The 13,189-nt window shown below is 43.6% G+C and overlaps 1 protein-coding gene across 9 annotated transcripts in view; it reads left to right on the forward strand.

Annotated features, from left to right (window-relative positions):
* Positions 1–4,242, forward strand: part of YTHDC1 (YTH N6-methyladenosine RNA binding protein C1) — a 105,252-nt gene extending 101,010 nt beyond the window's left edge. For all 9 annotated transcript variants that reach the window (XR_013623913.1, XM_068097983.2, XM_068097985.2 and 6 more), the window contains 3 exons: positions 3,122–3,181; positions 3,393–3,488; positions 3,650–4,242. Coding sequence is in view for 8 of the 9 variants with exons in the window: in XM_068097983.2 (XP_067954084.2) it covers positions 3,122–3,181; positions 3,393–3,488; positions 3,650–3,961 (468 nt within the window). In the remaining variant the exon portion in view is untranslated. The remainder of the gene's footprint in view (positions 1–3,121; positions 3,182–3,392; positions 3,489–3,649) is intronic.
* The last annotated feature ends 8,947 nt before the right edge of the window (positions 4,243–13,189 follow it).

Consider the following 13,189-nt stretch of genomic DNA (forward strand, 5'->3'; position numbering starts at 1 on the left):
CCCTTATAATGTCTACCCCATATCTACAGTCACGTGAAAAAGTAAGTACACCCCATGTAAAGTTTTGACTTTTTCAACATATTTCAACATACAGTTATTTGATCTTCATTTCAACAATATTGATAGATAAAGGTGATATAATATAACAAATATCATGAAACATTTACATTTTGTTGTCCATTGTATAATTTAAATAAACATAAATGCAAATTTCGCATGTGGGAAAAGTAAGTACACCCCTACATTTACCACTACTTCAAATACCTAAAATTAGAATCAGGTGCACCAGCTCAGGTGCAAATGATTAGAACATCGTGAGAGAGGATCTTGGAGGAACCTGTCTTATTTAAACCTCAGGCATTTAGTTTGGTTTGCTCTTTGTTGTTGAAGTGTGCGGCGTCACCATTCCTAGATCAAAAGAGCTCTCTGAGGCCTTCAGAAAGAAGGTTATAGATGCCTACGAGTTTGGGAAGGGATTTAAAAAGATCTCCAAACAATTTGAAATCAATCATTCGACTGTCTGGAAGATGATCTGCAAGTGGAGAAGATTCCAAACAACTGCCAACTTGTTCAGGCCAGGCCGCCCCAGCAAGTTCAGCCCGAGAGCACACCGCAGGATGCTGAAAGAGGTCTCTAAGAACCCCAGAATGTCATCACGGGAAGTACAGTAGCTCTTGCCACTGTTGATGTCAAACTGCACGAGTCTACCATTAGAAAGAGGCTGCACAAATTTGATCTACATGGGAGGTGTGCCAGGAGGAAACCTTTGCTGTCCAGAAAGAACATCAGGGCAAGACTAAAGTTTGCCAATGAACACCTCGGCAAAGTCCAGCACTTCTGGAACAATGTGCTCTGGACAGATGAGTCAAAGGGAGAACTATTTGGCCACAGTACCAGAAGACATGTTTGGTGAAAACCAAAGACAGCATTTGACCACAAGAACCTGATACCAACTGTAAAGCATGGTGGTGGAAATATTATGGTTTGGGGCAGCTTTGCTGCATCAGGGCCTGGGCAGCTCACCATCATAGAATCCACTTTGAATTCTTCATTGTACCAGAGCGTGCTTGAGGATAATGTGAGGCCAGCTGTCGGAAAGTTGAAGCTCAACCAAAGGTCGACCTTGCAACATGACAATGACCCGAAACATACCAGTAAATCCACCAAGGAATGGCTGAAAAGAAAGAAATGGAGGGTTCTGGAATGGCCAAGTCAAAGCCCGGATCTAAATCCCATCGAGATGTTGTGGGGGGATTTGAAACGAGCTGTGCATGCAAGAAACCCTTCAAACATCGCACAGCTGAAAGAATTCTGCATGGAGGAGTGGGCAAAAATTTCTCCCAGTCGATGTCAGAGACTGATAGACAGTTATAAGAAACGCCTACTTGAGGTTGTTTCTGCCAAAGGGGGCAATACCACCTATTAGAGCCACGGGTGTACTTACTTTTTCCACATGCGAAATTTGCATTTATGTTTATTTAAATTATACAATGGACTACAAAATGTAAATGTTTCATGATATTTGTTATATTATATCACCTCTATCTATCAATATTGTTGAAATGAAGATCAAATAGCTGTATGTTGAAATATGTTGAAAAAGTCAAAACTTTACATGGGGTGTAGTTACTTTTTCACGTGACTGTATTTATTATAGCAAATCACTACATGATGTGCCATTCCCAGCTTATAGCATTGCTTACATTTCTTTGTTAGAAAATCGGTCAATTTCCTTATTGGCTGAACAATGAGATAACGTATGTCGTGGCTCGTTCATTACTAGTCAATACCTGGGCCGCCACAGGAGCGGCATGAAACGTCTAATGGATATGAGGTGTGAGTAATAAAACTTTGTTGCTGATGATGATGAAATTTTGGGCAATTATCTTGTGACAGTAAAATATTAATGTTGGTTCATCCAGCCTACATTCATGCGTGGGTGCGTACATGTCAGAATCGTTACACATTTCATGCATCCCCCAATGTTGATTGCACATATAAAACGTTTCATGAAAAAATGCTTTAAAATGTGTTTGTAATTGCATCTTTTATTGTTTGAATTTTTGAATCTGCCCCAGGGTGGGGGTAAAAATGATGCTGCTCTCGCACCTTTTTGCCATGCGGTAATCATGGCTGCCATGTTTGGTGAATTTCTGCCCAAACAGGGGCATGGCGAATGGACAGACCGACAGAGACAGACGTAGCTGATTTTAATCCTTTTTTTTTTCAAAAAGGCAGGGATAATAAATTGACAACCAGGAGAGAGGTGAATTTTGAGGGTGGAATTGGCAGTTGTGAAGCAGCTGGCTTTGAATTTCAATTTTCCCCATTTGGAGGAATGTGAGATTTCAAATTTGTTTGACATTCTTGATACCCTGGTTTTGGCTTAGCGGTTAGGGTGCCAGCTTGGGATCCGAGGATCCTGCGTTCGAATCCCCGTCGATCGCTGAATTAACGCCAGGGGGATTGACTCAGCCTGTCGTCCTTCCGAGGTCGGCAAATTGAATACCAGTTCACTGGTAATTCCCTGTGTGTCGCAAGAGGCGACTAACAGGGTTGGCGGCAGGAAGGGCATCCGGACATAAAACATTGCTTCAAAAGGGGGACTACGGTGCCTGAAAAAGCCAACCCCTGCTCTGTGGGGGGAAAATGGCCTATAAAGGTGGTTCTTCTTCTTCTATTCTTGATACCTTGCTTGTGTAAATTGCCACCGAGTAATTTCAATATGTCTTGGTGTTTTTATTTCCTCATTTTAAACTGTCCGTGAAAGCCCCCCCCTTTCTCCCATCCACCAACCTCTAACCAAAGCTAGATTTCATCCGGCTGATTCCCTCCAGTTGATTAACCAGTTAATCCAGTTTTAGTTTCACCAGACAAAAGTGTTGGCAATTAGCTCGTTTAATTTTTAAATTTTAAATGATCCTTTTTGATGTACGTTATTGTTTCTCTTTGCAAATCGTGTTGTCGAATTTGTTTTCTGTGCTACTAAAACGAAGGATCTCACTTGAGGGGGAACGGGGGTGGGAGTTGAGGAGGGTTTGTATTATTTTCCAAAAGTTGATGACTGTTTTACGTGGAATGTGTTAGCAATAACTGATTATATTTTGCGTTGTATTTTCAGTCATACATTAACTACGTCCAAGGTTTCCACCCAGTCCTCCCATCTCCATGGGGGGTTGCGGTAAGAACATCCAAGGGATGATATTTCTTTCTTGGAATGAGAAAGATGTATGGATGATGGGTGGGATGGGGATTGCGGGAGGGTGTACTTGGAATTGTTTGTACAAATAGATGTTTATTTATGTATGATTGGGAGACATAATTCCACTGTGTTTGTAACTTTGATTCTGTCTCTTTCCCTTCATTGTCTTCCTTCCATTTTCCTCATTCAGGCTAACCCCATTCCTTCCTCAGTGAGTGCTCCTCTTCACCAACCCATGCCACCCCTCCAAGCTTCTTCAAGTGATAGGCGACCATTAAGTCCCTCAGTGAGTGAAAGTGGTGTGATAAGATTTGATCGGTTAGTGCGGGTTATTTATGTTTGTAGAACACTGTATAAGGGATGTGAACACAGCTAATTTTGTTTGCTTTCTTTCGCAACCCCCTTCCTTTTTCCCAAACTACATCTTCCTCCAATGTTCCCCCCAAGGATTACGATTACCGTGTTGCTGCCTTCCTACGGCGCACCCAGCATGGGGAGAGGGACAGAGAATGTGGCAGAGACCGGGACAGAGACCGGGACAGAGATAGGGACCGGGACAGGGATCGAAACAGAGATGGAGACCGACACAAGCAGAGGGAAAGGGAGAGAACGAGAGACAAGGATCGGGATCGGGAGCGGGTTAGGGAGAGAGGTAGAGATAGGGACAAGGACAGAGGCAGACAGAGGGAGAGGGAGAGGGATAGGTATAGGGTGAGGGAGAGGGAGCGAGATAAGGACAAAGGGAAGTACCGCAAGTAGTTGTTTTTTTTCTTTCTTTTTTGCTTCATTCCCTATCACAATACTACCCACTACCACAAAAAAACAATTGGGGGGAGGGGGGGGGGGGGGGGTGATGCTGACTTGGCCATAATACCTATCCACAGTGTAATACAGGGGAAAGTATTGCCACATCATTTAATGCAACAACATTACATGGTACATTACTCGACATCACCCTCTTATTGCACACAAAATAGTGATGGAACTTTTTGATGGATAATGTTATTTGCGTTTGGAGTCATTAAAGTGCGTGTTTCATACTTGGCAGTGTCTTTTTGGGGAGGTTCAGGGGTTGGTACTTAGCATTTACAACCACTTGTATTTATTTATTTTCATACCACCATTGTTATTTCCCTCGCCCGAAGCGGGGTATTGCATTTAAGTCCATCCATCTGTCTGCTGTTTAGTGTCCATCAATGGCTTAGTGTCCATCAATCATCCAATCTGTCCATCAATGCCTGGTGTTGGCTTAGCGGTTAGGGTGCCGGCTTGGGATTCTGGGATCCTGGGTTCGAATCTCGCTCTATCGCTGAATTAACGCCAGGGGGGTTGACTCAGCCTGTCATCCTTCCGAGGTCGGCAAATTGAGTACCAGTTCACTGGTAATTAATTCCCTGTGTGTCGCAAGAGGCGACTAACAGGGTTGGCGGCAGGAAGGGCCATAAAACATTGCTTCAAAAAGGGGTCCACATTGTCCAAAAAAGGCCAACCCCTGCTCTGCGGGGAAAATGGCCTCTAAAGGTGCTTCTTTCTTCTTCTTCTCATGTCTGTTTGTTTGTCTGTGTTTGTCCACACAGAATAAATGTGATTTTCTCTGCGACTGTTGGTCCGATTGACAGGACATTTGCACCATAGGTGCGCCTCCTCATGTAGAATTTAATGATAATTATGACGTCATAGGTTACGTGATGCGGGCGCCATCTTGGAGAAATAGAAAAACTTTGCACCTCCATACCTCCGAAAGCGCTACATAGAAAAAATTGAGACATGGCTCATTGTAAAGAACTCTCCATGGGGAATAAAATATGTTAATGATGATGTCATAGGTGCCTCCATTATGACGTCACAATTCGACAAGTACAAAACTTCATCCGACCAAGATGAAATATCTTGAGCATCATTTAGGGATAAATTGGTGGAGGGAAAAAAAATGACCATCGGTCACGTGGTTTGGCAGCCATATTTGTTTTACTACAACAGCCTTAAAAAAACACTAACACATGTCCTGGCGAGAGTCTGCAATCTCTGCTCTTTCTTGTTTGTTAACTCAACTGGACTACCGTCCAGTTGAGTTCATCACATACTGAACCCTCTGTCGTCTGTCGTCCGTTAACTTTTCGACGTTAACACTCCAGCATCCACAAATAACCGATTCTGATCAAACTTGACATGCAGAATCCTTACCCCAAGGACCAGGTTGGTATTACATTTCAGCTCGATCCGTTGAAAAATGGCAGACTTAGGCGACCATTTTGTTTTTGGTCATGAAAACGATGTTAACACTCTAGTGTCCACAAATATTAACAGATTTTGATCAAACTTAGAATGTTTAACCCTTACCACACAAGGTAGGTTGCTATTGCATTTCAACCCGATCCGTCACAAAATGGCCGCTATAGGCCGCCATATTATTTTCAGCTCCGAAACGACTTTAAGACTTTAACGTCCACAAATATTAACAGATTTTGATCAAACTTAGAATGTTTAACCCTTACCACACAAGGTAGGTTGCTATTGCATTTCAACCCGATCCGTCACAAAATGGCCGCTATAGGCCGCCATATTATTTTCAGCTCCGAAACGACTTTAAGACTTTAACGTCCACAAATATTTATGGATTTTGATGAAACTTGGTGTGTGAGACTCTTACCACACAAGGTAGGCTGCTATCTTAAGTCAAATCTAGTACAGACAACTGACCTACTTTAAAGTTGTCCAGTCAGTTCAGTTGAGTTCTGCTTCCCTGAAAGCTCTAGTTATGTTGTGCTGTGGGTGTTTCAGCCCCTTAATTATGCAATGCTCATTTTACCCCCAAAGGACAATACCGTATTATGCCTTTGAACTCCACATTGGTTGTATACGCTCAATATCTGACTTGTTTTGAGTGGTCCAACCAGTACACCAAACAACGTTGGAATCTAACCTTTTTCAAATGATGAACCTTAATGAAACTCTCTTGATTACAAGCATAGTTTGTTTATGAGGACGTTTTTGTTGCGCATGAATTTTGATTGCCAAAGCTGAGGCCAGATAGGCTACATCAATGAAAATGTCTTTGTAGTTTTTCATCAAGTGATGTATGTTGCAAAAAAGCAGCTCCAACTCCTTCGTTCGTATGCAGCAGAAGGCTGCGCGGTAGCATCATCGGCTGCTTGCGCGGTTGTGCCGCCGATTCAACGTCCTCTGCTGGTTAGGGTAGGAATTTGTTCAGCGATAACTCACCTACTTTGTGAAGGACACCATGGGATCTTCAACGTCCACCAACGAATGCTGGCAGACGGAACACCCGTTTAACGTCTGTACGAGCAACGGCACACACGCTGATTAATCACTCCGCCTGTGAAACATCAGGATGGCAGCTTATAGCCAGGTCAACATTCAAATCCAGGCTAGACAGCTTAAATACAGAGTGTGCGACCTCTGGGCCATCCCGTCAGTCCTGCTCCATCAAAGGACTAACATGCCAACGACCCCCACAGTTTTGTCTCCCTTGTCGAAAATTGTTTCATTCGTTTTTCTTTTAACCCATTCAAATAATTATTTCATTTCTTTCACAATATTTCAGGTCGCTCAATATTTTTTCCTTCTCTTGAGACTCCTTTCTCTGGCTTCTTGTGTTCTTCCTTCCGTACTCCGCGACAGCTGGCTTCTATTGTTGCTGACAGGTTTATTTTTATTTTGTTTACTTCTGCCTGATCCTCCCCTGACTGTCTTCCTTTTATGATTGTGTTGCTTTGTCTGGATATCCCTTTCCTCGCTGTTAAACCCGCTCGGCTTTTGAGTTGTCCTTTTAACCTCTGTCGTTCAGCCCCTCGATGAGCTACGATGTCCATTTATAGAAGTAAACTTTTTTTTCGGCATTAAAGTGCAGGGGAAGCTGGGGTTGAAGACCGAGGCAATTAAATGTTAACTTGTGGGCTCACTTGCTAAAACCCAGCCATACCATTTGAAGTCTAAGATAATTAATTAATTAATTTTACTTCCAACAGATAATTATATAATATTGCACCTGGGTTATTTTGGCATTGCCACGGTCTTTTGGATCAAAAGGCCTATCTATCATTTTTCTGGATCAGGATCCAAGCTCGTGACGGATTGCAAGTTCAAATCCTGATTCCACTGGAAAGGAAATAGCTTCGGCCCAACCACCTTGGTTTTCCATGACATGGGCAGTAACCTAATCTGTTGAGAATGGTATTTTCATTATTTGGCTTAGAACTCGCATAAGCAGATGTCACAGCAATGGCTTTAAAATGTTATTGAACTTTCTCAATGTACTTCAGTGCATTCAGAAAGTATTCAGACCCCTTCACTTTTTTCACATTTTGTTATGTTGCCGCCTTATGCTGAAATCGTTTAAATTCATTTTTTCCCTCATCAATCTACACTCAATACCCCATAATGACAAAGAGAAAACAGGATTTTAGAAAGCTTCGCAAATTTATTAAAAAGAAAAAACGGAAATATCACATTGACATAAGTATTCAGACCCTTTGCTATGACACTTGAAATTTAGCTCAGGTGCCTCCCATTTCTCTTGATCATCTTTGAGATGTTTCTACACCTTGATTGGAGTCCACCTGTGGTAAATTCAATTGATTGGACATGATTTGGAAAGGCACACACCTGTCTATATAAGGTCTCACAACTCACAATGCATATCAGAGCAAAAACCAAGCCATGCGGTCGAAGGAACTGTCTGCAGAGTTCAGAGACAGGATTGTGTCGAGGCACAGATCTGCGGAAGCCTACAAAAAGATCTCTGCTGCATTGAAGGTTCCCAAGAGCACAGTGGCCTCCATAATTCTTAAATGGAAGAAGTTTGGAACAACCAGGACTCTTCCTAGAGCTGGCCGCCCGGCCAAACTGAGCAATCCGGGGAGAAGAGCCTTGGTAAGAGAGGTGACCAAGAACCCGATGGTCACTCTGGCTGAGCTCCAGAGATCCTATGTGGAGCTGGGAGAAACTTCCAGAAGGACAACCATCACTGCAACACTCCACCGATCTGGGCTTTATGGCAGAGTGGCCAGACGGAAGCCAAACAGTTCAATCTTGGTTTCATCAGTCCACAGAATCTTGTTTCTCGCAGTCTGAGAGCCCTTTAGGTACTTTTTTGCAAACTCCAAGCGGCCTTTCATGTGTTTCACTGAGGAGAGGAGTCGACCTGGAAGTACCTGGATCCTCCTCGGTCCAATCTAGTCTCTGCAGTGGTCGTGTAGGAGAGTGCAGGCTGGAACAACTTATTCGAGGAAATCAACACCAGTGGTTGAGCGGAAAGGTAATTGCTCGAATAGATGCCCGGATATGCTGGAGGTATGCACACTCGCCTCTGAGCTGTCTAGCCTGGGTTCAAATCTCGGCCCAGCTATAAACTGTCATCCTGGTGTTTAGCAGGCTGAGTGCGGCATCTTTCTGTGAACCGTCCCTTGGAAGGATATTAAACTGGGCATCCCATCTTTCCTGGAATTCGTTGGTGGAAGTTAACGATCCCACGGTGTCCTTCATGGAAAGTAGGCAAGCTATCGCTGGCATCCTGGCCAAATGATTGCAGCCTTGTGTTGGATACGAACGACACCGACGATGTTACCTGTGCTACACAATGATGAATTTGATGCAAACCAGCAACGGTACCCACCCTATGGGCGGGGCTTCAATTTGGAGGCCCAAATGAAAAGGCAAAATATCAGAAATTGAAGGCTTTTTTCTATTTTGAACGATTCACATAAACATCCGTTGAATAATATCACACGCAAATCATCAAAATCTAAACAGTACATGGCGCCCATTTTGAAAAAAGATTGAATTCTGCAAAACGGAAGCTGCCGCTACACGTCTTTCTCAGTCGCACGTTTATGTGTGAAGTGCGCGCCGAATCTGTAACACGAAAGCAGCCGCTACACCTGTTTCTCAGTCGCTTTGCACACGCTGCCGTGTTACTTCGGAGCCGCACGTTTATTTAGGAACAGTTCGTCAGGAATCGATCTACTCTTTCCTGGTACGGAGAATAAACAGTATTTCTAGAATTTCAAGAAAAGCCACATCACTGTTCATATCGGTAAATATTCCATCGTGTTTGGAAAATTGGAAAAACAATATAGCCTATTTTACTCCCAGGGGTCCCAGGAATACCCACCCAAAACATCGTTGCGATAGGTTGAGCCGTTTTTGCGGTACCTTCGAACGGACGGACGGACATTTGGTGAATTATAGTAAGATGACTTCATCGGGGAATATTTAGTGCCCATCCACAAGAGGGTAGGGTGGAGGGGATGCGGTTTTGGGGTACTTAAGGATCATGGTATTTGGTATGTATTGTTGTAGTCTTCCCAGTGATCTGGGGAGTGTTTGGGAATGAGGTAATTTGGAGTAAAATAGATCATGAGTTTGGATAGGGGGATGATCTGATGTAGTCATGGAGGGAAAAATGGGACTGAATGGATGAGGAAAGTTAGTTACACAGGTGATATAAAAAAGGAACAAATGAGTGGCGTGTGCAGGTGAGCAGTGATTCTGGATTTTGGGAGTTTCACCAAAAGAGGGTTGATGATGGCCCTTGTGAGCCCTGCAAAACTCTGGGGGAGACGAAGCATGGAAAGAGCAGAGATTGCAAAACCTGAAAGGAGGTGGTAAAAGACAGAGAGACCACCGACCTGTCTGCGATGGCGAAATGATAAGCTTTTAGATTCTGCTTCATTGTGGGAGATTCCATTGATCTTAAGGATCTTTGTTTCCACGGCGTCAAGATGTGATGCAGGGGAGCTAGCCCAGAGGGGAGAGCAGTACTCCATCAAGCTGCGGATGAAGGCCTCGTAGGTGGATAGGATTTCAGGTGTGCTAATTACCTTGTATGACGGAGGATGCCCAGTCGGCGGATGGCTTTCAGATGTGTTTCGCCCAAGAAAGATCCTGGCTGATAGTGAGACCTAGGAGTTTGAATGACTGAACTTCCTTAAGAGGATTGTAAAGAAAGTAGATTGCGTGGTTGCCATACTGTCCTTTCGGAGAGAGAATGTGAGATTTGTCAGGATTATAAGACTTATTCCAAGTGTTTGACCATCTTGTGATTTTGTCAAGGTCTAAAGCGAGGGAAGAGGCTGCAGCCTTCCTGTGGATGTGGGATTTCATGGCAGAGGGTCGAGTCATCAGAGGGTGGATAAAGAGGATTTTCCAGAGTCAGAGAGATCATTTGTGTAGAGTAGCTTGACAGTGAGAGGAGATGGAAGGATTCAGTCAGAGCCACACGTTGTCTATGAGAGTAGAGGATGTCGGTCAGGAGCCAAGAGTGGAGTTGACCTTGGATTCCATAGGCAGAGAGTTTGGAGAGTAAGGCAGGATTCCAGACTTTATCAAAAGCACAGGAAATGTTGGAGCAACAGCCCTGATCTCATGTGTCTGACATTGAGGGCCTGCGTCTATTGTCGGGTGGATAGAAGCAGCATGTGCAAGGTGGAGTGATCTGGTCTGAATCCAAATTGGTGATCTGAGACGAGGCTGTTGGAGAAAAGGAAGGATTTCATGTGGCTTCATTTGGTGATTTCATGTTGATGGTTTAATTTGGTGTTTAGTCCCGATAAGGGTGATTCACTGTCTGATACAAGACCGCATCACTTGACTCGGGCGTGCTCGGCCTCATTCGATCAGTCACGTGATTGTCTATTGGTGCAGCATTTGGCTGGCTCGGTGGTGGCAGCTGGCACAATAGCAGAGATCAAACTGACCCGTAGTTGGATTAAACCGCAACCGGAACGCTCCGACGGCTGTTCCAATTGAATCACTTACGCAGCTTGCTGGCTTTGTCTTTGGAAGTGCCTTGTGGGGGAGGTGACATCCTCTGTGTGACTGGCTTTCTGTGACGAGCCTTCCAGACTGTCTGTCTCATGTTCGTTGGGCCTGCCAAAGTTGTACAATGGCCCGCATGTGCCATACTGGATGTCGAAACTCCCAATACATCCCACCCCTCTGTTTGCATCAGTTGGTGGTCCTAAACCACCATAAACCATCAGTCAATCAATCAACCAACCATCAGTCAACCATCAACCATCAGTCAATCAAATGAAATCAATCAACCATCAGTTGGTGGTCCTAAACTAGGCCCACAGAATATAGATCTGTGGGATCTTTGGGAATATAGTGGGATCTATGGGATCCCACTGAGATCTCTCGAGATCTTTGCTGGTGACAGCATGGTTTTTCGAAGCTGTCCACGCTCTCACGCTTTCGAAGTTAAGTAATTGTTCACAATTGTATTTTTGTCGAAACTGTATTTATCTTTCGGTGTGTGTACCTATAGTGTGTCCTTTGGAAGATTCCTGGTGTTAATCTTTCATACCTGTATTAAATATATATATATATATATCCCTGGTGTAAGATTTTTCATCAAAGTGTCTTGTATTAGGTTAAACATCACATCAGTGCAGGCGGACGCTCTGCTCCCCTGTGTGAGTGCTTGTTGGTATCCGATCAGGTGGTGAGATGTTGGAGGTGTTGATTATGGAACAGATTGGGAACCATTTGAATAAGTTCCATTTGATTAAGGGTAGTCAGCATGGATTTATTGGGAGGTCATGCTTACCAAATGTTATTGGAGTTATATGATAAAATACTGCAAGGAAGGCTGTTGGAGAAGTTCAGGCTTTCGTAGAGTAGCTAATAATTGCATTGGAAACTGAATTAGTCCATTTCCTACAGCTAAGGATTGTTCACGTTCTACCACCATGTTAAATATGAGATCATTCGGACAAGGCGTTGTCGAGGTACCATGACCTGGAAATCTAAATTTTGACAGACAGACAGACAGACATCAATCTGATTGAATAGTCGGGTTGGTTGTACGCAACCCACCAAAAAGTGTTCAAAAGTTCAAGGTATGCGTTCTTTCATGAGATTCTATTCCAATACACCACTTGTTTCAAACTGCTATGTTTATGTTTGAATACACACGTTTGAATGATGGACAATGGCGATTGATAGATATTAACTATTTGTTCTCCCAAATATGCTGTAAATTGACAAACGTGGTTTCAATAATCGAATATGATCATTTCACACTCATATCCAGTACATTCAAAAAGTATAAGTTTTATTTCTAATTACTAGAACGGCACTCGGTAGAGCACATACCTCTGCCAGGCTGAACAGTTTATAGAGAGCTTCGTTCGCGAACCTCGATGGCAATTGCATGTATATGTAAATCAATTCAAAATTTCAGTCATTCCTCATTCCCTTGGGAACAAAATTTCATGTTCTCATTTCAAATGTCCCTTCCATGATCCGCCATCTTGTCCCTTCCATGATCCGCCATCTTGCTCATGTGATCTTCCTTTGGTCTGGCGTGACCGATAAATTATTTTCACCTGGTGATTAAAATCAATAAATTACAATGCAGTACTGTACAGAACGGATTTTGAATTCGAAACAGCTCATCATTTAGGCCAGCTACACCGACTTATTTTTTCCACCAGCTACACCGACTTCATTTAAGCCAGGTACACCGATTTCAGTACGTATCTGCCAGTCGGACCTCCGTACCTGGTCCAGTCGACTAGAAGTCTAAACTATATAGCCTACAGTAGGTAAGTCCTGCATTCTATCCCAATCTATCCATTCAATAAAATTAATTTGAATTTTAATTCTCAGCCCAAGATCACACAACCTAGCCGAGCTAGGCCTAGGCCTACAGATGTTTGCGAGGACTTGCGTACTCGATCGACTGACCATTGTCAACGAAGCTCTCACTCTACGCAATGCGTATTTTCATATTATTTTGTATCCCACTGATAGGCCAGATCTGGATTCGGAACGGAACCAAAATCTAATCAGCTTGTTCTCGTCACCTAACCAACTCATGTGAGCGTTCAGAATCATTGGAATCTCCCGCGATGAAGCTATCCCCGAGGGCCTTTCACTCATCACAGGCAGGTTGGTGGTCTTTCCGTCTTCTACCGACTCCTCTCCGGCCTTGCTCCCCCAGCTCTCTCTGTGCTCTGT

Source organism: Myxine glutinosa, chromosome 6 (genome assembly GCF_964187855.1).
Source record: "Myxine glutinosa chromosome 6, kmMyxGlut1.1, whole genome shotgun sequence".
NCBI lineage: Eukaryota > Metazoa > Chordata > Myxini > Myxiniformes > Myxinidae > Myxine > Myxine glutinosa.